Source organism: Anser anser, assembly GCF_964211835.1.
Source record: "Anser anser genome assembly, chromosome: 13".
Lineage (NCBI taxonomy): Eukaryota > Metazoa > Chordata > Aves > Anseriformes > Anatidae > Anser > Anser anser.
In genome coordinates, this window is record NC_139734.1 from 10,245,486 (window position 1) to 10,271,084 (window position 25,599).

General features: G+C 47.5%; 1 protein-coding gene and 1 long non-coding RNA gene across 4 annotated transcripts in view; one reads left to right on the forward strand and one right to left on the reverse strand.

Annotated features, from left to right (window-relative positions):
* Positions 1 to 12,577, forward strand: part of LOC310880825 — a 32,825-nt gene extending 20,248 nt beyond the window's left edge. Inside the window, exon 2 of the long non-coding RNA XR_014571939.1 lies at positions 65 to 12,577. This is a non-coding gene — a long non-coding RNA (uncharacterized lncRNA). The remainder of the gene's footprint in view (positions 1 to 64) is intronic.
* MAMLD1 (mastermind like domain containing 1) overlaps positions 1 to 24,775 on the reverse strand; it is a 78,636-nt gene extending 53,861 nt beyond the window's left edge. The window contains exon 1 of one of the 3 annotated variants that reach the window (XM_083797161.1): positions 24,130 to 24,775. In XM_083797161.1, coding sequence (XP_083653287.1) covers positions 24,130 to 24,183 — 54 coding nt within the window. In that variant the 5' untranslated portion in view covers positions 24,184 to 24,775. Of the gene's footprint in view, positions 1 to 12,761; positions 12,902 to 24,129 lie in introns of those variants that run through there. The other 2 variants (XM_083797159.1, XM_083797160.1) reach the window with 2 other exon arrangements.
* Between the last annotated feature and the right edge of the window lie 824 nt (positions 24,776 to 25,599).

The window sequence follows — 25,599 nt, forward strand, 5'->3', positions numbered from 1 at the left end:
CTCCTCCTTAATAAACTAAACTAAAACTCAGTTGTTTTTCACTTTGGTCTTTCTTTTCCTACAGTTGCTACTGATCTACCCAACGCACGCCCTTTACCCCCTCCTCCAGCACTGAGACTTGCAGGGAATCTCAGCAGCACCACGCATCCATAACACATCCCTGCACTTGGCATCACATCGGTCACAGTCTCTGAACAGCTGTTTTCCCTGTATGCTGAAAATTTCACCCAAAATGCTGGCCCCAATGGCTCCGTCAGGGACACCATCATCCTCCATCCATACCCATGGTCCAAGAGCAGAGAAAAGGCAGCCACAAAAGGCAGAGAAGCACTGGGGTGTTACAGTGTTTGCAGCAAGGTACAGGCACTGGCTGGCAGCAGATGCAGGGGGTGCACATGGGGGCTGTGGGTGCCATCCCCAGCTCCTGGTGGGATGCTTCCAGTGCCTGGACATGCTCCCGAGCACCTCCACTAGAGAAGATGTCCGTGTCTGCAGTGACCTGTGTGAAAACACGCGCTTTGGTCTTCACAAAGTGCTTTGCAGGAAGGATGGCAGGGGGAAGCAGCCTACCTGAGCAGTCTTGGAAGATCTAACAGGCAGGATTTATTAGTTTTAATATTAAAATATTAAAAAATCTACCCTGATCATAAACTCAGGGTCTTTGAATCACTGGAGAAAGAGACATGGATTTTTTTTTAAATGTAATTTTGGAGTTTAGAAGCCCAGAATAAGTGGCAATATTAAAATCATCAGTCAAAGCAACCCTGTCTCCAGCACACAAACATTTTCTCACATCTTCTATAAACGCAAATCTTATTCTCTCATTGCCGTTATGCCAAACCTGAGACAGCAAACAAGCACGTTGTTTGCCACCCTCATCCTCAAGGGGCTGCAGAGTTGCCTCTCCACCCGCTATCCTTGTCTCGAGGTGGGCTCCCTGGGCTGAAAAGGTTATGTATCACTTCCCTGATTTAACCAGAATTTGGGCGCAGAGAAGGTCTGGAAGAGGACTTTGCATTTGAGGAAATACCATGCTTATTGGAAGGTGCTGCAGCTCCCAGCTCAGGCAAACAGCTAGCTATCTCCTTAACACCCTATCTGCACAAATAAAATCTGTGTCGGGTTAGTTAAAAATGTGAAATTCAGCTGTTTGGATAGGAACATTTTCAAAGTATCAGAATGGCCTATTAGCTTTCATTTAAATTGGTTCTTAATGGAGTAAATAAAATGAAAAGGAATGTTTTTACACAGCCTGTCGAAACCACAGCATACACCAGTTGATAATCAGTGTAATTACCTCGTTCAGACCTGAGTCCTCCTGGTTTCAGCAGGATTTAAATTCTGCCCTTAACATAGCTTCCCTTTCAGATGTGTTAAATCGCAGCTCTGCCATGGAATAGTTACCTTCAAATAGCGTAAAAGAAAAACACAATAGAAACAAACTGCATGAACAGCACTCAGCTCTCCACAGGCACTTTGAACGAACGAAAGAAAAATGAATGTAAATGAATCAGAGCATAATCTCTTCGAAATCTGGTACTTCATAAAAAATTACCAGTCTTTCTTTGCACAAAGAAATATCTTTGTAATGCTTTGCAAGAAACAAAAGCAGGCGAAGGCATTACAGTGATAAGCTAAAAATTGTTCAACTCTAAAAACAGATTGTAAAATGAAGGGGAAAAATCCCAGTGAAAGCCGAGAATAAGGCTTCCTAATCTTACACCGAAGGCTTGTAAATGTGCAAGCTCAATACCTCACGACCCTTTTTGAGTAAATAAAGCTTTAAAATGTTCTTTCTTCGGCGTGACTGAATTCCTTCCCAATGTGACCTCAACATGCCATTCCTCTGTCTCTATCTGCCGACACAGCAGAGCTGCTGACCTTTCACCACTGACCTGCGCAATCAATACGCCGCCGACAAACTCTCGCAACAGAAGTGCTCCACGTGCAAGTTTCTCCGTCTCCCCATGACTTCAGGCAGGGCTGTCACTGAACTTTTCCTAGGGCCCTGGGCTGTGCCTTACCAGGCAAGATGGGGTTCACAAAATCTTCGTGGGAATTCCCTGTCCAAACCTCTGAAACCCGCAGTGGTTTTGCTCTTGCTTGCAGTCCCACGCACTGCTGTCATGCTGTGCGCAGGATCGACAAGATCTCTACCTTGTGTTACAGATTTTGCGTTGACTGTCGATCCAAGTTCACCTAACTCTGCACAAACTGTTGGAGAGTAAGATAAATGACATCAGAAAGTACAGAAGCTTATTAAAGACTCGCCCAAACACCGATTTGCAAAGTCTCATCTTAAAGGACGTCATTAACCAAAAAAATGAACACAGTCAATCACAAATGCCTGGAAGAAGATAAGAGATGAAGATGTGTCAGAAAATGATAGCGGTATTATGGAAATGTTTCAACTGCCTTCCAACGCTATAAATTCTGCTGTATTGTTACACTACACCTAACAATAAAAAAGTATCCAATGCAATGCTTATATAAATATGATTCAAAAAAGAACTGTATGCCCTGTTTTGAAGAGATATTTTGACTCAAATGGATCTATAATTTACAAGTGTTACAATACAGTGGACCAGCAAAGTGCTGCAATGTGTTTTAATGGGGTACAAAAAAGAGAAAAATCATTCCCTGCAGTGCTCGCAGCAAACACACTGAAACATTGATCTGGATATGAGAAGCCAAAAGAATGAAAACTATTAGAGACCAGCCGTAATCAGAAACGAAACTAGTCCATACAGCCTTTATCAAACTGAGCGAACACAAAGGTAAGGCAGAGGTTCAAGTACTGAAAAGGAACTTAAGGGAATTAAAACTGAAAGAATAACAGTGCAAATTCCTGTTCCTCTGAGCCTATTCCTCTGATGTCTAAAATGCTTAACAGAGTTTCTCTCTATAAACATATATACTAATTTAAATTGCATATATATTCTTAAATAAATATAAAATCTAAGGAACAGTTGCAGTGGCTCTGAAAACGTTAATAGTAGCTTGCTAATGCAAGACACCTGAAATTTGAACACCCAATAAGCCTGCTGAAATTTGTTCAAAATGCTACTTCTCATATGTTTCACATAGTCCAGGAGAGTGATTTATTGTTTCTCCCCCCACCATTTAAAAAGAAAAAAAAAAGGTAGTATGATTGCAACAGTATTTTGGATTGTTTTGCAAAATTCATAATGCAGATCAGGATCGAGAGGAGCAGAACATGACATTCTTTTATACAAAATACTTTTCAGTTGCTCCATCTTGAAGGCACATGCACTTTCTGTGTATTTGTAGGACCCACTAGTGACAAAGACTAGCTTTTTAAAGAGCAGCAAAATTTTAGTAAAAGTGATCAAGCGATTAACCTGCTCATGACAGCAGTGAGAGTGTTTGTGTTACTGTCTGCACAGCAGAGAGCTGAAACACGTAGAGCAGCTCCGACTTTTTCAAATATAAGCAAGTAAGCGTGGTTCACATCACGTTCCTCCACAGGCCGCACCGAAGGACTAACACAATACCATGCCAAACTTAACCTAGGAGCAGCCAAGAGCTATCCAAGCCTTTCAGGAAGGAACTTGGCGCTGCTGATGGGTGCCCCGGCCCTGTAGCCGACACTGCCAGCCGCGCTCCTCGGGCTGAGGCCGCTGCAGCTGGCGGTGCCAGGCCCGCTGCTGCCAAGCTGACGGTGAGTAACTTGGTGAAGTGAGAGAATGCACGATTGGGATTTCTACCCATTACAGGTATTTCTCGGTGTGAGAGTAGGAGTCGAACCTCCTGTCTGGGAGGAAACCACCACAGGTTTACAGCCACGGGCCCGTGCAGCTCAGGACCGGCAAACACGGCCTGTGGAAAAGCTGGGCACCCCTCTCAGCTGGTTTCAGCGCGCAGGACACGGGTGTGGAGAGGCAGGTGCTGGTCAGGACGGCGGGCAGAGATGCAAGCAGGAGCCCTAGGCTGTCAGCCCTGACCCTCACCAACCTCACACCCTGCCCAAGGCTGCGTCAGCCGTCGGGCTGTGTGGGCATGGGGCTGCGCTGCGGGGACGGGCCGTGGCCCATGCGGGCGGAAGAAAATGCAAAGCCTACCTCCCTTGATCTCTTCCCTCGCAGGAAGCCCTTGAGACCCTGATGCTTTCCAGGTCAGAGTTGTGTGGGAATACCTGAGCTGTGCTGGGTTGCTTTGTGGTTTTTGGTTTGTTAAACCTAGATGGAATGAACTGAAAGTGATGCTTCAAGAAGAAAACAAGAATGGAGCGCCAGAGAAGCGCCGTAAGTAGGTAGATTAATAAAAAAGGGCTCCTAACTTCTTATCTTTGATGGTATTCAGTACTATTTTAAATATTCTCAAAAGAATCACAAACACACAGAAGGTCATATGTAAAATCCCTGATGAAGCAATTTAATGCTAAATTAAAGCAGAAACTAGGTAAGCCCAACTCTTGGGATCTCAGGTATTTTTAAAGACTAGAATAGAGTCAGCCCTACCCAAGAACACCGTGTGTTTTCAGCTTTTTAAATATTTATTTCCAAAATTAAATAGAGTAGGTTTAGCTGGTTCTTACAGCTTAGCAGGAAACAATTTAATTTCCAAGCCAATTGTATATTGACAGTTGGCAACAATGGTTTTACTTTATAAAAAGAGAATGGGAAAATAGTTGTGCATTTCTGAAACGCTTCCAGAAAATTTCCTTTGAGAACACATTCAGTGAAAAGTATACAAACAGGCATTAAACATGAATGTAATTTAATAAACATCCACTCAGCTATATGGTGTGATAAATAGGTAATAAGAATGTAATACAGGCATTTAGCTTTCAGCTTCCAAAGGAGCTGGAAGCTAAAACAATAATACTTTCATTAGACTCTCCTGCCTGGCATCAAGAGCCAATTTCCACCTATTAATATGGATTTCTATTACCCGCCTTGTGAATACTGTTAACCCATTTATCAGGCAAGAAGCCATACTTTTGTCACTTATTACAAGCAGAAGGGGAGCAGAAGGATTGCTAAACCATGTCACATTAAAGCATCAGATTAAATCATTTGACCTAGAAGATAAAAAACATTCCACTTACATTTAAAATGAATTAAAAAAAAAAAACAACAAACGAACCAAACAACCCCAAACCTGCTCGTATTACAGCTAATAAGGCCTTTTGCAGGATCAAATGTTTCCTTGCTGCATCAGAAGAAAAAAAAAAATCACCGTCTGCAGACTAATTGTAAACTCGGTGCATGTGTAATTAAACATGCCTCATTGGTTCTCTTGATATGTCAATAGTGGGTAGGAGGAGGTTGATTTAAGTTAAACGACTCAAGTCTTACTGAACATTTGCCCCTTTCTGTGTCCTCTAAGCAAAGCATCATTTAACAAAACAACCTCAGCCAAATATGAGGATCTTGGAATTAAGTGTTTATTATTCAGATTACAGCGGTGCCCCAGACACGTCGGGACTGATCCCTTCCTTGGCAGAATCGCTCCTGATTTCTGCCACGAGCAAACGTGCCCTGAGAGAACGGAGCTACTCTCCCCGCCGAGCAGAGGCCAGGGAGATGAATGGAGGGACTGCGGTGCTATCGCAGAGATGACAGGCACGCAGCGATTAATCACGTGGCTGCTGCTAAACACACTAAATTCCTGCTTTCCCACAGTGCAGGAGTCTCCTTTTCCTCCTGCCCGGCTCCCAGCTGCAGCCAGCCCCGCTCAGTGGGTCCAGCCGGGCACGCAGCCTTACCTCTTTTGGCACCCCACTGCTCCACCACTCACCCTCCTGCCTGGGCAGGGAGATCACAGTGTTCTTCTTGCCCTTCACACTGGATCAGGTTATAAAGATCTATCCTGCTCCAGGGACAGCCCTTTATCTAACAGGTCTGCTCCCATGCCTACGATAAAAGCTCTGCAACAGCCACCTCACCCACTTTCCCTGGAGTGATGACCCAAGAGAAGTATGTGTATTCCTCCCACTCTACACAGCTCAGATGCCAAAAATACTTAAGACCTCAATCCACAAGGGAGAGTCGGGATCAAGTAAAGCAACAGAATGTAAGCAAACTTTCTGAAGTTACAATACTTATAATTTTTCTGGTCTCCGTTCAGAGGCGGCATTTAAGATATGCGGATTCTTCAAGCGGGATGTCTCAGCTTTCCTTGCTTTATTTCTACATGCTGTAGGTCAGCAAACCTAGTTCACTTAACTTCATCTGACTGCTGCTGGTTTACCCCACTCACCTGGCTGTTCTTGTTTTGATTGAATTCTGTAAAACTATAGAAATCTGCCAGCATATTCCCTTTGCAAACAATTCCGTACAAACTTCACCCCTCCCACCACCACAGTGTCCTGTCCCACGCAGTTTGAGCCAAGGGACCTCCAAAACTCCTTCTGAAGAAAGAACATTTCTCCTTTCCTTCTTGAAAATCTTGCAGCGAGCAGAAAGCTGGAGAGTTACTCAGAAGTCATCAAGCCATCAGGCTGCTCATTATAGTCCTGAATGCAATTATTACCAAAAGTAATTCTCTGGGGGGTACTATGGGCTGGCCAATCTTACAGCCTTTTCAAAGGACTGGAAGAAGTACTGCGGCTTTGTGAGAGATTCTGAACGCCTTTCAAACTCTTGGCTAGTCATTTTATCCCGTATTTCACCTTTCTGCACGCTGCAAATTCATCCATACCCATCTCTTTCTCAGTGATCCTTTAATCCTTTTCTGTTCATGTTGCAGCTCAGCACAAGGATGGGTGTATTTCTGTAAGCCGAGTACTCAGGAGGCTCTATCAATATGTATGCGTGACGCAAGGAAGAAACATATTTCTGCTGAAGAAGAATCAGAAGTTGAGGTCAGACGTTTTATAGTTTGGCCAGATTCTGATAAGACATATTAGGAATTCATAGGGCTTTTATCATTTTCAGCAGCAAGAGGATTAGACTCTATGCTGACAAGAGCAAGAACATCAATTGTTAAGAGAAATATGTGCCATACCGAAACACAGTAAAGCACCTTAAAGACATAACATACTGCCTGATAAACACACTACAAGCACTTTAAAATTCAGCCCAGTGATGGCTGGCCGAGACAGTGCTTCATTGGCTTGCCAGAGCCAAAATTACAATGATTTCGGTGCTAATGCTGAGGAACGCAACAGAACTGCAAAGGGATGCTATGCTTTAAACCACAGCCTCGCGCAACAGCATGCATTCAAACTATGGATAGTAAACTAAAGCTTTGGCTACAGGACAGAAGGAAACATTATGAATCTTTATTTGGATTCAAAAATTGTATCCAGTAAGCTGGCACTACTGATGAAAGGACTCAAGTCTTAATTCCAAAAAACAGTGAGGTTTTTTTTTCCAAATTCACAGAAAAGTAAAGATATCAACTAATAAAAACGATCTCCCGCCTATCTGAAGAAAGATGCCCAAACCAAAAAGCGTCTCAAATTCACCCTTCTTCTCCCTAAAATATTCAGAGCACCATAAATGTTTACAAACTAAGAGACTTTTTGTACTGAACTTCTAAAACCCTTGCCTTTTGATAAGGTTGTGCATCATTTGATTTTAATTACAGATTTTTTTTATCCCTTAAATTTGACTAAAAATGATGTGATTTACAAAGCAAACAAGCCAGTTAAAGAAAGCTAATTAAATTCACTAGAGACAGTCTTGCTTTTCCCCTCAGTGAGTGTTTATTTCAGCTCCCAGTGCTCTGATAGCTCCTGACAGCTTGCTGGGACACAAGAAAGAAGTAGGTCAGGGTAAGCCGGAATCAGCAACAGAGGATCCCATTAGACAGGCTTGTAGGGTAATACGGAGATCGAGGAAGTGTGTGATGTAGTGACAGTGTTAGAGACACATAACAAACAGCCTGAGGACAGCCTCCAGCAGAACCGGTACGTTTATCTTCTCTCTGCTGTAATGACCCTTCGTACAGCTTATCCAGTTTGTGATTTCTCATACAAGAGGTGCTGTAGAAACCTAATGACAAAAACGTACTCACAGTTTGCTAGATTATGCAAAGCCAGAGGCAACGCTAGCACCGGCTCCCTTCCCAGAGAGCCCCTACCCGCAGGTTACGCCGCCTGCCAGCCTCCAGAGCAGGCAGCACCGACACGAGCAGAATACGGCCAGCCTTGCGCTAGCTGGGAATGTGGCAAAGAATCCTCCTGTGCACAGAGATCAAAGGACAATGAGACTGGCTTCTCCTAACCAGCTTCTAAAATATTATCCCGGTGATTACGGTTGAGGTGCCTACAGTGAAGCTGGAAACACCGAAGAGCCGGTAGTGAGAAAAGCTGCCTCAGCAGCGAGGCAGCACAGCCCAACTGCGGCGGGGCGCGAAGGATGCTGCTGCTCTCTGCGGTGGGGCCACGGAGAGCTGCTGCTGGCAGCTCCCGACAGCAGCCCCAGCTGCCCTGGTGCCATCCAAACTGGCGAGGCGCAGCGCACGTACGGCTGCGGATGTGCGTCCCCGTGCCACAGCCCTGCCAAGCAGACAGGAGCGGCTGTGAAACCTGTGGTTCGTACTGGGGATCCCAGCTGGGGCTGTTGCACAAGGAAGGGACAGCAGCAGAAGCAGGGAGCAGAGCAAAAAAGACAGAAGCGATCAGTGTAAAATATAAAGTGCTTTATGTTTCTTCCACTATATTAGTTTTTGTTTTTGTTTTTGTTTTTTAATGAAAAATGTATTTTACTGGATATGTGAATATACCTGGACACTTGCTAGTGTAACAATTCCCTCCTGAAGAAAAGAATATGAGTTTTTTATTTTAAAGTGCCTTGGCAATAACAGCAGAAAGCACAGCGCCATAAACTCTGCAGTGTGATGTTCAGTTAGAGGCAGGCTCGAGCTCTGCTCTCCCACTTTTCTTGTTCTCGTGCCTATTGCTCACACCACGGAAAGTTCAAAGTCTCTCGGGCGGGATCTGACAGCCTGCACATACCCAAACATTTCAATTACGAGAGCCAAGTTCCCAGGCTTACACAAAAGCCAGAGATACTCTCCCCAACTCCAAACTGTGTAACTTGCATTAAAAAGAGAGCAAGCGTGTGCTATCCTAAAAAATAGGTAAGCTTGACAGGAACAATTTAAACCGCCATGGGCATAAACAAACACAAATGGAGAATGTTGTTTTATTCTGTTCAGAGCTTGATGCATTCCCTTTGCTTGGAGAAGTCTCCAGCAACCACTTAAAGTAAAGCGCGTGAGTTACTTCTCCGAAATGCTGGAGTCCACGCTGACAAAGCAGCCTGCATTATTTTCAGAGTCGCATTTTGGTCCCATTCGTTTTCATGTTTATTCGATCAGAGTGCGCCATGTTCAGCGTTTCTCCCACTCTTTGTTTCCAGTTGCAACCTTTCTGCAACACAATTCATCTCCTGTGCTAGCAGCGCTTCCTGCTCTTTGGGGGGTCACTCTCTCCGGTCATTTGTACCCACCCATTTTCTGACACAACACATCCCTTTCCTGCAATTTTGACCTCAGCAGACAGTTCCAGCGCGTCCACAGAGCTCTTGTTCGAGTGACGTCTGTTTGCTCCAACCCTAAGCATGCGTGTAAAATCCCCACCCGGTCAAATGTCTGGAGAAAAGTCCTAAAGGAAAATATGCACATCCTAAAGAAAATACACATTAAGATAAAAGCACTAAAATCAAGGAAGAAGACAACGAGAATGATCAGAGCCCCACTGCCTGCAAGGAAGGAAGGAAGCTTTTAACAGCACTAAAATATAAAATTGATTTGTACACATATTTGATAAAAATCAATACAATTAGCAAGTAACTGAATACTAGAAAGGGAAATTGATTGCTCGAGGGCCCAGAGGACTCAGGGCAATCAGTCCATTCTTCTAGCTCCTCCACTCTTAATAAAAATTTACTTTTTCATAATCCTGCCTGAACTCTTTGCCCATTAATAATGCCACTAAATAGCTCTTCTTTTAGCACTGTTATTGCAGACCTGCTCGAATTACATTTGGAGGCAGTTTAGAGTGGCATGGTCTGGCCATTTTGCTATCTGCAGCACAAACCTCCAAGCAATAGCATAAAAGAATACCGGCTAATGAACAGGAGCACGGGAACACTTGAGAAGAGCTTATAAAATTAAGTACCAAAGTTTAAATAAACGGATTACCATAGAATTGATTTGCTACATCAATTTGGTCAGCTTTTGCTGATACATCATTCCTCCCTCAGAGGAGGCGAGGCACCGTTTCGAAACAACTAATTAAACATTTTGAACCGTGGCCTCGCAAGGAGAGGGGTGGCACCGCTCTGCTCGCCCGCTTCCCTTCCCTCACCGCCGCCTAAAAATCGTTACTCCACACGGAACGGGGACGGGATTTATAGCCAGTGCTAGACTAAACTAAGCAGCTTCTACAGCCGCAACCTCAAAGCAGGCTCCAGTTTTGGACAAGGACAATCTCCTTCTTCTTTCATGAGGGGCCAGAGGGACGAGGGGCGGTCGCTCTGCCGCGTGCTTCCCCTGACCAGGCCGGGCCGTCCACCGCAGCCAGCCTGCTGGCAGGGCCGCACGCCGCCCCGTTTCTCTTTCAAAAGGACAGATGCGTGCTCAGATAAGAACTTTCTCGGATGTTGAGCTTGGTCCACTGACTCATCTTGATAGGAAGCTCTTTAAACCAAGATCTACGTGTGGGCCCTCACCGAGTGCTCTGCCTGGCTGTAGCTCAGGCTGGCACAGCACTGCTGCTGACCCAGGCCCTGGCCCAGCCCTGAGCTCTGTGAGGGGCCTTACCCAAGTCAGAGGCAAAAAAAAATCATTTTTCCATATTAATCACTTCACACATGCTTAAAATTCAGTAATATTATTCAATCACATTCTACTCCATCTCCAAGGGAACATCTCCAGAAGCCATCCAGAAATCTCAACACATACTTAGGCCTCCAATGGCCCGGCTGGACCAGTGGTTAAACTGAGCCATTATATCAGCCTAAGGATGGTCTACGGATGCTTGGTGACCCAACCAGCACTCTGTGGTGACACCTGGGTGGATGACACACTGCAGTTCCAGGGGAGGAGAGCGGCACATCACTTGCCAGGCACCAGCTGAGCGCCACAGGTGCAGTTGCAACAGCTGCTGAGTTGCCTCACCACATTCTTACGATTTTCTTACTCTGAAGTCTGTCCTACTGCTTCTTCTCAGAAAGAAGAGACACGAGTCTGGAGACACGGATAGAAACCAGAAATTACAGTTTCCGCACTCGCCTTCTTTGTAACTATGAGCAAGCGACTTTAATCTCCCTGCCTCAGTTTCCCTGCCTACTAAAGTAAAAGACAGACATTAAAACTTATTTCACCCAACGCATACATCTTTTGTGAAGATGAAATGCTTGTTCTGTGTGAAGTACTTGGGAGATGAAAGGCATCAGGCACACATTAATCTTAGTCACCACACCTACCAAGAGGATCTCCAGTACATAGATTGGGATTTGTGTTTAAAGAGTCTTTGTGCAATTCAGGAAGTGTATGTTCCTGGAGAAGTATAGCTAAATTAAAGCTAATCAAGAATTCCCATGTTAATCAGCCTTCTAGTCTTTGGGAGATCACAAGAAGGGTGCTGCTCCCATTTCAAAAGACAGCACAGGGCCACGGAACGAGTTACATCAAGCTGGCTGAAGCCCATTTGCAGCATGGTCATGGAGGAAACTATAGGAGTTCATCCACAGGCATTCATCTCCGAGCACGCACACTGGTAAATCAGCTCCTATTCGGTAATGAAATGCAGAGTGACTCATTTTTCCTACGTGTGAGAAGAGAACCAAAGAATCTTTTACTTTCCTGTCTGCCTTTATAAACACTGAATTGCATCTCCTTCCTTCGGAGAAGCTATAAAAGAGAACATGACTCTCTCTTCTGGTTGGTGGAACCCAGAGCCAGGTTAAGACCCCAAATTTCTGTTGAAGAAGGATGTTTGGGAAGTTGGCTTGCCAGCAGCGGGCTCCGCCTTCAGCACCCGGACGCGGCGAGGCACGATGATCCTGCACTCGTGCTGCGGTCGCGCAGACGTCCCTGCGAGCTGGCCTGGGGACAGCTCACCACACTGCTCCGGGCACTGCGGCTGCTCCGTGTGGGCCAAGCGCCAGGCTGTTTACTCAATGTCTGAAGCAAGTTCTGCAGCTCAGACTTCGCCCAGCACCCGCGGCTGTCCTACGGCAGCAACCAGGCGGGCTGGGAGAAAGCACCAACCATTGAATTTGCACTGCAAGGGCAGCAGTGCAGGCACAATTCGACGTGTGGCCCAGTGCTGGCCCTGGCTCACCAAAAGGCAGGCAGTACTTTGGCCAGGCTAGCTGGGCTGCCTGAGCACTCAGCAGGCCCAAAGAAAAGTCCTTCAGACCAAATCAGCTGAAGTGATAAGGGGCCGCGATCACTGGCTCCCCCCCACACCTCTGTGCCACTGCTGAGAGGCCGATCTCTCTAACAAAGCGATGCGAACAAAGGTACAAAAGCAGCAGGGCAAGAAGAAAAGAAGAGTCACAAACTTGAGAGAACAATAATACAAGAGATAAAGAAAACCAGCACCCGTAAAGTCAGTGCTGAGGAAGCACTGAGTGAGCTGGCAGAAAAAACATTCTCTGCTTAAGTGGAAGCCACAGGAGATGCCGATCTGGCAGACATGCCCATGAGGAACCATCTCCGTCCATCTCCATCCTTTTCCCCCACACCACCCTGCCCTTGATACCCGCCCAGCTTCCCCAGCCCGTGGCTTTGCCCTCCCTTTGGTCCCAGCCCGACCCAGGCTGCCGTGCTCCTACCATGGCCTCCTCGTATCCTGGAGCTCTCCACTAGGCCGGGAGGTCCCTGCCTCTCCATCGGCGGCTCTGGCAGCCCCAGCCCGTGCAGCTGGGCTAGCCTGTGCCGCAGAGCTGGTCCACCTCCGCGCTGGGAGCCGGTGGTATGCATAAACAAGCAGCTATGCTGCAGACACAGAGCTACGCTCCGAAAGGAAATGACCACTGGATGTTATTGCACAACCTTTCTTAATAATGAACGTGCATTTCTTGAAAATGCATGCCACCTAATCCCCTTGGCATTGCAAACACGCCCGACAGGAGGGTAATTGGAGTTAATCAAGCCATGCGCTCCACGCGAAGTGTAACAGTTTGCCTCACTGCATTTCAGGGAGCAGAGGGCAAAGCATGCAATGCTGCTGCTCCTGCAGCCCCAGCACGAAGACCCCAACCTGCTGCCACTCTGGGCACAATGGCCAGCAAAGGGAAGGCCTTTGGGGGCTGTAAAGCGGGTGACCATTTTAAATCATGAACTAGAGGACATGCAGTTACCAATACAGATCATCCAAAAGAAGGACTGGCAGGCGGCCACAATCGGTCATTTACTGGTCGCTCACTGTTGCTGCTACTCTTAGGATAAAACCAAAGCCGCCAGCTTGCATAAGACTTTCAATAATTAGCTCATGCCTTATCTTCACAAGTAACAACATCCAAAATCAGTTCCATGCACGTGGGTAGCTGGGAGTTTCTTACACAGTAGCATTTGACACTGTTGCTGTAGCTCAGAACATTTCTTTGCATGCTGTCCTTGCAAAAGACTCCAGATTGTGTGCGGCCAGGCATGCAAGCGTCAGCAACCATTCAGAGTGGCTAACTTGGAGTTCAGACTCTCTGTGTGGACAGTCACTCAAATGCTCTGTATCTGGCTGGATTTTTGGGGGTAGGGTGAAGGGTGAGAAGAGCTGTCAAGAGGGAAAAAAGAATTTGTAGAAGATGTGTAGAACCAAAAGGATTTTAAAGGAAGGACAACGAAGACTGCCCAAGTCAAGCTTTTCCAGATGTATTGGAGTGACTGAGAAGCATGGGGGAAGAAATAAATGGTTCAGCCTGCAACATTCAAGATTTTCAAAATTTATAACCAATGGAAGACACACATTTCTCTCAAAACATATTGCACACCCCACAGCACCCAGTTACTGGTGGAGCGCACAGAGAACATCCTCACACCCACTGACTGGTCCAATGCCATGGCCAGCCCCAAGCATTTCTGGAAGTAGCATTTCTGCAGCAGCAGCGTGCAGAAACGCTTCATGTTTATTAACTTGTTTGGTTTCGATTGTTGGATCGGTTCCCCATTCCCAAGGCACTCAGATTTATTCTTTTAGCTTAACACTACAACATAATCAAATCACTGCATTAAGCTGACAGACTTTGGGAGCCCTGAAGGGGAGGGGAGAAAGGCATCAGAAGAAGTATCTACATTTTTTCTTACATCCTTCACACTTGCCCTGAACTTCAGATTCTACCCATCTGCATCTCTGGAATTCAAGAATATTGAACTTTAACTGACACGAGAAGTTATTTGAAGATGCACAACTTTCACTTGAAATTAAGGTTGATCTACCTTCTGGGATCAGGGACTAAGATTCATTTCTCATGAAGACTGAAGAGCCCGAACGCGCTCTCTTTCTGCTTCAAGTCAAACACAAGTGTTGCTGCAACCACGAAAACATCCTTCCGATGCTATGTAAAGTTCAAACCAACCAATCCATAAATAAGATGAGGAGATAGAGATGGAGGATTCAAACACACCTTTGTGCCCTTCCATTGAATGTGTAGAATAGGTAAGAACAGGAAGACAATGGAGATGGCTCAAAGAGTCAAGATTAATATGAGAATTGAGAAGAAGGGCGCTCTTTTGGTTGGATTTTGACTCTTGACTCTTCAGTATGATTTATTTCCAGCTTTACGCACTGAAATACTAGAAAATATTTAGCACACAACACTTAATGTGGAAGACAAAAGAAATTTTTGGACTTAAGACAAACCCCAATGTCCTCGTCTAATGTTACCCAACGCAAAATTAGAAAGAAATTAGTGCTTGCATAGTGCTGTGTGTTTAAAAATAATTTGAATGAGCCACTGCTTGACGTATGGGAAGGGTCCTCTGTTATTATAAACCAAACATATTTCATTTTAGACTACGCTCAAACTGACACGATAAAGCTTAAAAAAAAAATCTATTTGGGAATTTCTTTAACAGAAAAAACAGGAAAACAAACTTCACAGAGCCTGTGATCAAATAATCTTACAGTTTGGACTTAAAACACCAACAATGTCAGGCATTTCAGTGTAGTAGCATCAAAACTAGATATTTACTACTTGGTAGTGAGTAACCCTTTGAAAAGGGAGGAACAAAAATTCCTTTTTAATGAGTCACCATTTGGCAGTCAGAGATCAAAACCTTTTGCCTGTATTTCTGACTGCAGCATTGTATATACTTGGGGTTTTCTCAGTCTGTGTGACTTTATTTAAATCAACAGAGTTAATTAAGAAAATAAGTAAGTTAAAAGAACAGGAAAAGTGAAGTCCTTCAAAGTGTATGACAATCAGCACGATCTACTGGGTTACTGAAATACCAGATGAATTCAGAAATTATTTCCATATATAAACTTGGAATTGTGAAGATCCTAGTAAGATTTAAAGCAACTTGTCAAAGCAAAATAAAATTATACTCAGTATCCATGCTGATAACCACATCAAACACGTTGTGTAATTGTACTTAAACTAATGCAACTGTACGGGGAAAAAGCTTCTAGAGCCAGAGTGGAATTGTGTATGACCGATGCCTTCATAAAATATGCATTTGTTTAACTTTGCCCAAAACTTAACCTATGAAGGGCTGGGACTGAAAATGAAACATTAAAATAACTACTTGGATGTTGACTCTGACTCTTCAGTACTATTTTTACTTCCAGCTTTATGCACTGAAATATTAGAAAATGTTTTGCACATGACCCTTGATGTGGAAGACAAACAGAAATTTTTGGATTTAGACAAACTCCAATGTCCTTGTCTAATGTTACCCAATAGAAAATGCCGTTTTTGTCTTTTTTTGTTTTTACCTCTTTCTTCTTATGTCAAATTCTGAAGTTTCAGCAAAAAGGAAGATACTATGCCATGATGCCAGAAAACAAAACAAAACAAACACTTGCTTTGGCATTATAGCCAAAATCAAGCATAAAACTATCATTCATAGGAGGGTGGGGTAGGGGTGTCAGGGTAAGATATACTGCCTCTATTTTCAAGATACTTTCCAACTACGTGGAAAGTCCCTAAAGAAAGACCTTAGCTAGTTACAGGCACTTATGCTTTACTAAATATTTCAGTCATTTTACTGATATTTCCCTCACCTTCTCACTAAGCATCCTTAAGGTAAAGCGCCATGATCCCCATTGTACAATGGACAAGTAAGAACCTGAGGACTGTTTACTCAAAAAATTGCCTCCACCTCCGGAGGCCTGTGGGGCTACATGCATTCAGACCCTCTGAAAAAAGTCTGACAGTTTTGAAATGAGAGAAGACATTATTTGGGCTTGGCTTTTACTTTAGAAAATCTCCAAAATTATGTTTGAAAATTCACATCCACTAAAAGTTAGAACTGGGACCTACAACTGGCTCCACACCGCTATCCAACAGCCACCCCATGGAGCTGCTGATCAGCAGAAGAGTCTCCATACCTTGCTGTCACTTCACCGAACCATCCAAGCCCTTACATCACTTGATCTCAATTTCTGTTCAATTTACTTGTTGATTAGAAGTTATTAGAGTAAATAATTACAGTAATTGGTTACAGTTTGGGAATTCAGAGTATTGAAGAAGGAATTTGGAGAAATAACCTGATCTACTACAGTAGAGAGAATCAATCATCCATCGCGTTCCATTAGTCTTTTTGGCAATCTCGTGTCACTGTTGTCACAAGCCTGGATAACGATGCCACATTAATTCTCCTTTTGAGAAAGGGACTACAAGATTTGACTCCGTAACCATGTCCTACCTGACCTTGGGGAATCTTTGGGGAAAGCTTCCCATCAAACGCAGTTACAGCTTTTACTGAAGGAGAATTACCAAGTTGAGCTCATGCTCTATAACTTGAATGCATGACACAAAAATATACAACCCGTCTTCTGTTTCCACTAAATATAAATCACCAGCACATAACCAACAATTCTGCACACCCAAGCCTATGTGAGAAATTACATTTTTAAAGCCATTTCTACAAGTCTGCTCAGAGGTGGTGGACATGGGGCAGAATGAAGAGGCAGCTGCTGGATCTGGCCCATGGAAGAACAACAGCTCTTTTAACAAAATTGGCCTAAACTGAATATAAGCTGCATTTCCCAATCCAAACTTTCCTGATTCAAATGAAAAAAACATAATAAAAAAGCAGCAACCTACTTTATTGTAAACATTACAGAACACAGGACTTGAAAAGATGAAATTTATTATATGTTTCATAACATATCCAGACTCCTTCCCTTCCTTCCAGACTATACACTCCTCTCGGTGCAATGTGCAATACTGTATTTCTGATGTCAGCGTGAGCAGACAGAAGAGGACATATGGCCTTTTGTACTGTTCCCAAGATGCCGCATGTTAAGAAAGAAAAAAAAAGTCATTATCCAGGCTGGAAGAAACCCAGGCCATCTTAAATGTTTGTTTATTGCAGTTTGGAAGACCTTTTTAGAAAATACAACAAACTACTCTTGGACACCTAATCCTAACCCAAAATGGGGGCTGGGAACCAAGCCACAATTTGGGGGAAACTTTTGTTGACATGATCATTTGAGCATTTCTCTGTAACTGGATATCACTTCTATTCCTGTGGCTAAGACTAACAAGTTAACAGCACTATTTACACTAGTACTGTTGTATCATTAGAAACAACAAGATTATGTACTTTAATTCTAATGCCAGCACAATTATTTTAACACCAAGTGTGTCAGATCTGACTCTATACCCCCTAAATTAATTTCAGAGTAGTGGCTAAATAAAATGACATACTTCTTTGTGCTTTTGTTATAACACGCTCATGTGCAGCAAACTGTGAAGAAAACGTAGTAATTAGAGGTTAAATTAATCCCTGACAGACAGGCAGCTTAGGAAAGCTGGGCCCTCTTCAGCAAACAGAGCAGAAAGCTTGCCAGTCTTCTCCAGCGCTGCACAAAGCCCACGCGAGATTGGCAAGCGCACCCCAGGGCAGCAAAGGGGAACGCTGGAGGTCGGAGCAAGTCTTCGAGTAGCCAACGCTGCCACGCAAATGGTGCGACAAGTGAGGTGCAGGGCTCGAAGCAGTCGCCACTACAGACGCTCCAACTGCCTGATCAGGATCAGCCACTTGAAATTAAAGACAGGCTTTTGCACAGCAGAACAGGCTTCTAACCGCCGGGTAATCCACCTCTGGATGTTAATAAAACTGAACAATGGCATTATATTTCACAACATAACTAGAAAGTTACCTTGCTGCCTCTGATTTTAATGCAGGCAATGGATTTCACTGCCCACAACACAGCACATGCGCTGTGTTGTTCTCAAGACACTAGCTAGGCACGTCCTGGGTAGCTGTCACTCCCAAGCCTGCTAGGAGTTCTCAGGTGCTTAATTCTAGAGAAAAAGAGCATTCCACAGAATTACAAAAGAAAAAAAAAACAAGACTAAAGAGGCAGCCCAGGCTCTTTGCCCACACAAGTGTGGCCTGCAGTCCAATGGGGAGCACCGAGGAGCTCCGGCCCCTGAGCTGGTGAGCCCCGGAGCCCCCAGCAGCCCCCACCTGGGCTGGAAAACAGGGCAGGCACCGCAGTCACAGCCACAGGGAAACTCAGTGGGAGAAAAAAAGAATAAGGAAAACAGCCTGTATTACAACTGTAGTAAAAGCCAAACGTGTGGGGCTGGCAGGGACTGCAGATCGGTGTGGGAGTGCATGAACAGCGCTGGTATTTCTGTACTACCCAGATCATCAATTATTAACAAATTAGGACATGCCTGATGGGGTGCTTATGTAACGCTTCTTTATCAATAAAACTGCCAAGTCCCTTGCAGAGGAAAGTGAAGTGGATTTCAACAGATCATTGCCTGCCCTCGGCCAGGGCCCGTTGCTGATCCTCATTTCCCCCTCACAGCACGGCCACCAGTCCCCAAAGAGCAATTTTGGTCAGCCTAGCGCCCCTGTGGCCTCCTGGAGCAGGGGCCCTTGGATCCAGTCAGTGCCTGCTGGTGCCTTATTGTACTCAGGTGGCAGTGCCGGCGGCAGGGGGCCATCCCAAACCCCGCATACCCCTGCGTCTCCCCGGCCTGGGCCCCAGCAGAGGCCTGTGGGTGCGCTGCCGGGCACAGCTCACGTTCCCCGTCACTCCAGCTGCACGGCAAGGCAGGGAGGAAGGCACCCGCAGCTCCTTCCTCTCCTTCACCCCTTGGGCACAACTGTTCCCCCACAGGAGCAAAGGAAAGGCCACAACGCAGCCTGCCATGACACCATCCTTCACACCGCTCCCTTTCTATTTCACTTCTCCAAACGGGGTTGGGGGCACAAAACAATCCCCTGCCCTATTCGACGGTCTGATCCTCGAGCCCTCAATGCTGGGATCAAACGCGTGTCTCACTGCCCTCAGAGGAGCGAGGAGCACTGCGGCCGCTTTCCCACCGCGGGGCCTGGCAGAGCCCCTCCTGGCACATCCCCCATGCTCACCAACGCAACTCCCAGGCAGCTTCCGCGACTCCACATGTGCACAGGAAAGGCAAAAGGAAAGTGTTATCCATGAGGAGGCTTCCCAAGAGGAATTAAGACTCTTCGTAGCTCGTTTGCATGTGCTAGCTCTCCCCTCTCTGATGGCATCACTGCCTGGTAGTGCAACCGGTGACTCGGGAAGTGCCAAGTCCCAGGGCCCCACTCACCCCGCCACCCGGAGGTATACCTTTATTTTGATCAGCACTAACAGTCCAGGCCATAGCAAACTGCAGGGAAAAACAGCCAGCAGAAGAGAAGGGCATAAAGTGAAACCTTTAACTGACAAAGACATCGGTTTTCTGTGTGAAGTGCTAGCAATAACAGTAACGATCAGGGGAAGGAGACCACGATACAAGCACAGACTGTTTTGCAAAGTTTCCCTTGAGCTTCTGGCAGCCCTGAAACGGGTTACAGAAAGTCAGAACTGTATTATTGATCACTGCCTGTTCTGCAGGGTTGGTTTTTTTAATAAAACAATATTGTGCTTTTGCTATTTTCACTTAGATAAAAAACAATGTTCCAGTATCTTCCAATATCCCATACAACCAGGAACAACACTAATGAGGGCAGTACTAAATGCCTAAACAGTTTCTTCACATATTTTTTAAGCAATTGCCTGTAGGAGTGAACCCCTTTTACGGGTGAAACAAAACAAAACTTACTACAAGTGCACAAGAGCATCGCACACATTTGGCATTTTACAGCAGCGCTCTGAAGTTCCCCTTCAAAATTACTGGCAAGGAAGGAAGTCCTGCACAATTTTAGCACCCACCATCTGAAAAAAATGAGAGCAGTCCCAACTGTTCTTTGAGATGTATAAAAGAACAGTTGAAAAACTTACAGTTGACTGGTGCTACCTAGGTTACCCGTCAATGGCATTGAAACTGGTATATTATTAAGAGAGGTGTATGATGGGAATTGGTTTATTGTGCTGATCCATAGTAACCAACTCCTGTTCGTCCATCATTTATCTCTCTCACCAGCGACATATGGGTTTGTCTATTCACACTCTCAGCATTCTCTCTGCTCCAACAAACAGTCAGCCTTTTCTGCTGGGATAAGGAGATTTTTTAGTTACATCCATTATGTGCGTATCAACATTTATGGCAGGAAGATAATTGCCAGAGAGCTCAGGGGGATAAAAGCTCCCTCTTTATAACACAGACCCCCTTAAAAAATCAATATTGATATAAAACAGCCCAACGCAAAGCCTTGGTGTGTCTTCTTCCTACAGTCTGCAATACTTTTTTCCCCTTTTTTCTAATAGCAAGTCAAACTGGAACGTCAGGTAGAAAGCCTTTGTACCAACTTACACCACTGCTCTTCCCAGAGAGGGAAAAATAGCAGCGTACATTATTAATTGTTCCTCAAAGAAGTGAGTGGCAAACGCGTCAGATGTAAAGAGGGTTCCTTGGAGAGGCGCCAGCATCGCTTAAACTGATTTAGCTATCTTTATTTGGAGACCATACCGATTACTAATGAATCGTAACTTATAGTCACCTTCTCCTAAATGTGGAAAAACGCTGACAACTCAGAAACAGCCAGCACAAGGGAACAATGAAAACCTGGGGATCCTGCCTTTCCTCCTACTTAAAAAGCTCAGCCAACCTTCGACTATTCCACCCCCCGGTTTGGCTAAGTCCATTTGTCACAGCTTCTGCAAGATTTACTTTGCCTTCCCATGGCTACGCGCTCATAAAAGTTATTTTAAGGCAACTTTCATCAGAGTAGCAAGTAAGATAGAACATTTATTGATTAAATGACTGGGAACCAGTGAGTTGCACTGTACTTAACCTACGGGACGGCTCTGGGAGTTTACTTACTCTTGTCCTTGTGTTACCTTCTGCCTCCCTAACTTTTGTTTCGCTGATGAAGGCAGCTTGGGCTGATGCCTGTCCTGCAGCTGCACGGGGCAGGTCGGTGGGCATTTCGGGGCAGGTTGGTGGGCCAGCCCGATGCCTGGGATCCTGAACTCTTTCAGTACATCTTCCCGTACCATCAGAAAGCATCTAGCACAGTAGCTCCCTGCTCCCACATAAACTCTCTGAGTGCTACCATATTATGAGTAACAAGATCAGTAATAAACAAACAAACAAACAAACAAAAAAAACAACCCCACCAAACTGGCACACTATATTTATAAAACACTTCTACCTGGGTAACAGGGAGCCATACAAAAGAATTAAGAATATATGTAACTGCCTCTGTAACCACTAATCTCCCCCCGATCCTTTAACAACTGTGTTAGCTTTAAAAAAAATCCAAGAGACTTTGCAGGTTCAACCTACGTAGTTACAAGGGACTACAAGTGAAGCCCTGTCAATATTTGCTTTTCTGATTCTGAAGCGTTAGTTAAAGGGATTAAAAATAGAGACAAAAAACCTGGAGTTAAAAAAAAAAATCTGAAAATAAAAACCTAAATTAAATTTGAGCTGCTCACTTCTGAGCATTGAACAGCTCTTCCCTCACTCGAGAGGAGCTGCTAGCTGCATGTACCTGCCTCACAATACATACTATTTGTTTTTTATCCCTGAGCAACAGACTATTTCCTGGTTCAGTTTAAAAACTCAGTGACGTTCCAATTTCAGCCCACACATGTGTGTCACTGTCAACGTCAGTGGCAGGAAAACATTAGAAGTCACCCCTTGCTAATGCTTTCCTAACATGGAATTTCCTCCTATCTCGCTCCCCCAGCCCACCTCCTCCCTTCAGCTGAGAGCATCTTTCCCAAATTGCCTTTTTTTTTCCTCTCTTTCCCCCTTCCAACCATATGGCAGCGGGAGCGAGCTGCAAATGGGCAGTGCCAGGAGCGGATGGCTGCTTTTTTAGGTGCTAGCGCGGAACTTACTCGAGCTGCGCCTGCAGCCGGCGGTGCGCGGCCGCCCTCATGCCGCCCCCCCGGCGCTCCGCGACCCCCCCGCGCCCTCCCCCCCGCCCCGGGGCCGCCCCCCCCGCCCCCAGGACCGACCCCCCCAGCCCCCCCTCCCAGCCCCGGGGCCGCCCCCTGCCCCCTCGCACGGCCACCGGCAGCGCTGCAGGGGGGCGGCCGGGCCCCGCCGGCCGGGGGGGGCCCCGAGCGGAGCTGCGGGGAGGGGGGGGGCAGCCAGCAGCTGCTGGGGCCGGCAGGTTCAAGGCCGTTCGCGGCTCCCTGCCTGCCTCCCTCCCGGAGGCACCATATGCTCCAGCTCGCACACCGGCAGCTTGATTTCCCCATCACCCGGGGGGGGGGGGGGGGGAGGACACACCGCGGGGGGGGGGAACACGCAGGGATTAGGGGGCTGAGCGGGGGAGCACCGGCGTTATATAACGGGGGGGGGGGGACACACACACAACTCGCTTCGCCGCCCCCCCGAGCCGCAGGGACTCGAAGGGGGGAGCCCGGCACCGCCCCCTCCCCGCCGTGCCGCCCCCCTCGGGCACACCGGGGAAGGGAAGGGAAGGGAAGGGAAGGGAAGGGAAGGGAAGGGAAGGGAAGGGAAGGGAAGGGAAGGGAAGGGGGGAGGACCGGCCGCCCGCCCGCTTCCGACGGGGCGAGGCGCGGCGCTCACCGGACTGCGGCGCCCCCGCGGCCGCTCGGCAGCGCCGGGGCTGCGGGGAACAAAAGCGGCCCTTTAATTTAGATGTGGCCCGGGGGAGGGAAGGCGGGGGTCCCGAAGGGATGCGAAGCCCCCTGTTCTTCCCCCAAGCGGCCGCTCGTCCCTCTGACAGCCCCCTCGCCGTGCCCGAACAAAGCCGCCGGGCACCCCGGGGGGACCGGCTGGGGGTCCCCGGCGGCGGCGGAGGGGGGGAAGGGGCCGGGGGCGGCCGGGGCCGGGGGCGGCCGGGGAGAGCCGAGCGCCGCGGTTGTGGCCGGCAATTGCTCCGAAGCCCGGCGTTAATCGCGGGGGGCAGAGCCCCGAACAGTTGGAAGCGTGAGTCAGCACGGGGTGTGCTGGGGAGCCGCGCACCGGCTGGGGGGACAGGCGTTCGCGGCAGCTCCCGCACTTCGGGGCCGTCCCTGTCCCTGTCCCCGTCCCGGTCCCGGTCCCCGTCCCCCGGCGAGGAGGCAGCGCTGCCGCCCCGCACTCTTCCCCGGACCCAGCGGCGGCTCCTCCCGGAGCCTTTTGTTCAACACCCTGCCTGGGGACCGCGCGCTCCAGGCTCCCCGAATCACCAGGCACGGCGCTGCCAACAGCGGCACCGGCACTTTTTTAACACAAAAACCCCAACGCGGAGCGGCAGCGGCCCCTTCGCCCTCCCAGCGACACCTTCCCGGCGCTCGCAGCCAAGTTTGCAGGCGATGCCCGGCGGCGGGCAGCCGGGGGGGGGCACCGGGAGCTGGCAGCGCTGCGCACCCCGCTCCTGCCCGGCCCCACGGCGCCCCCTTCCCTTCCCTCCCCTCCCCTTCCCTTCCTTTCCTTTCCCTTCCCTCCCCTGCCCCCGGTGCACGGTCCCCCCCGGGGACGCGGTGCCGCGCCGGCCCCAGCAGAAAGCCGGGGGCAATCCTTCGGGCGAGTTTGGGGGGAGGGTCCCGGGGGGGGCTTCTCCGAGGAAGGCGCCCCCCGAAAACTTCCCCGGGCCAAGTCCCCGCAAGCAACTCGTGCCGCGCCGCTCCGCGCTGCCGCTCACCGGAATGTGGGGCTCCATGCGTGGTGCTTCTACCCGCTGGGAAACCAGCAGCATCTTGGAGGGGGGCTCAGCCGGCTTTTAGATCCACTTTGGCTGTATGGAGCAAAACCCAGCGCCGCGGAGGACTCGGAGGCTGTTTGCTCCTTTTAGGTTCCAGACAAGTTCATCCTGGCGTTGCAGTTTGCTAATGATTCACTGTCTGTCTCAATCTGCTCACTACATTTCCATCAACCCACAGCTTCCTCACTTAGAAGGTGGAGTTTGTGGGGTTTAAGTTACTGATAGGCATATCTAAGTGCTGTGTCACTCAAAGAGGAGGAGACACACACGCTCCCGCACACACTCTCACACACACCAGCCGCTCCGGGCTTAAAGGGGAAGCAGCGCTTTCTTCTCAGAAACCAGCAACCTCAGAGGTCCAAGGGTTTTCGATTTTTTTGTTAATTTTTCCGCCCACGCGCGGAGGCGAAGCCCGGCTGGCCCGCGGCCGGGCGGTGAGCACGGAGCGCGGCGCGGCGCGGCGGGAGCCTTCCTCCACAGCTTCGGCTTCGTTCAGCGCAGGAGCCTCACAGAAACACCCGTGGATTTTATTCTCTTCCCAAATCAAAGGGTACAAATCACAGAAAAGACAGCCCTGGGTACGAAGAGCAAAGGGTTGAGTTCTCCCTAAAAAGTGGCATTTCCCACCTCCTGACTACACCATAGCCAACGCTCGTAGCGCTCATAAAAGGGTTAAGCTCACCTCGCACAGGTGAACCCAGGTTAGCGAGAAGGAAACAGCAGAGCTGTTTCGTTTTCCCCCTTTGTGCTAGGCACATCTCTCTCCAAAGACAAACACAAATCCAAGCTGAGAGCCGCCATAAATCCACGCATTTCCCATACAGCCTAAACGTGTTTGTTTCGAGCCGCGCTCAGACAGACCATCCCCAAAACCCAAGAACCTTGGACCGCACGTAAAGGGCCAGAACAGGGAAGCTGCAGGCAGTTAGGAGAGCGCACCGAGTCCCCAAATAATTGCTGGTAGAATTTCCTTTTGTTACCTTCCTAAATCGGTGCGACTGCCACCCCGCTCCTGGCGTTGGAAGACACCGGGCGCCCTGTCCCGGTGCACTGCCTCGGTGGACGAGAGGTGGGAGACACAGCACCACTGCTAATGAAGTGTCTGATTTCTCATCAGGCACAAAACGGCGATGTTGGTAAATTATGCTCTATAAAATTAAGAAGTTATTTAAGGAAACCCAGTTATTATGCCCAAATACATACTCATGAAGTCAGAATCTGGCTTCACTTTCCCCAGCGATTTCCACACAGCTATGATCCTGGACTTGCGTTAAATTTAAAGCCCAAGCCCATCTTTGCACATTTCGTAGCAACCCCGAGGTAACAATATCAGCAATATCAGCTCAGCAACAGAGAACATTTGGTTTCACCTCTGCTCAGAGCCCAGCTTTCCAGGCTGCTGCAGCAACG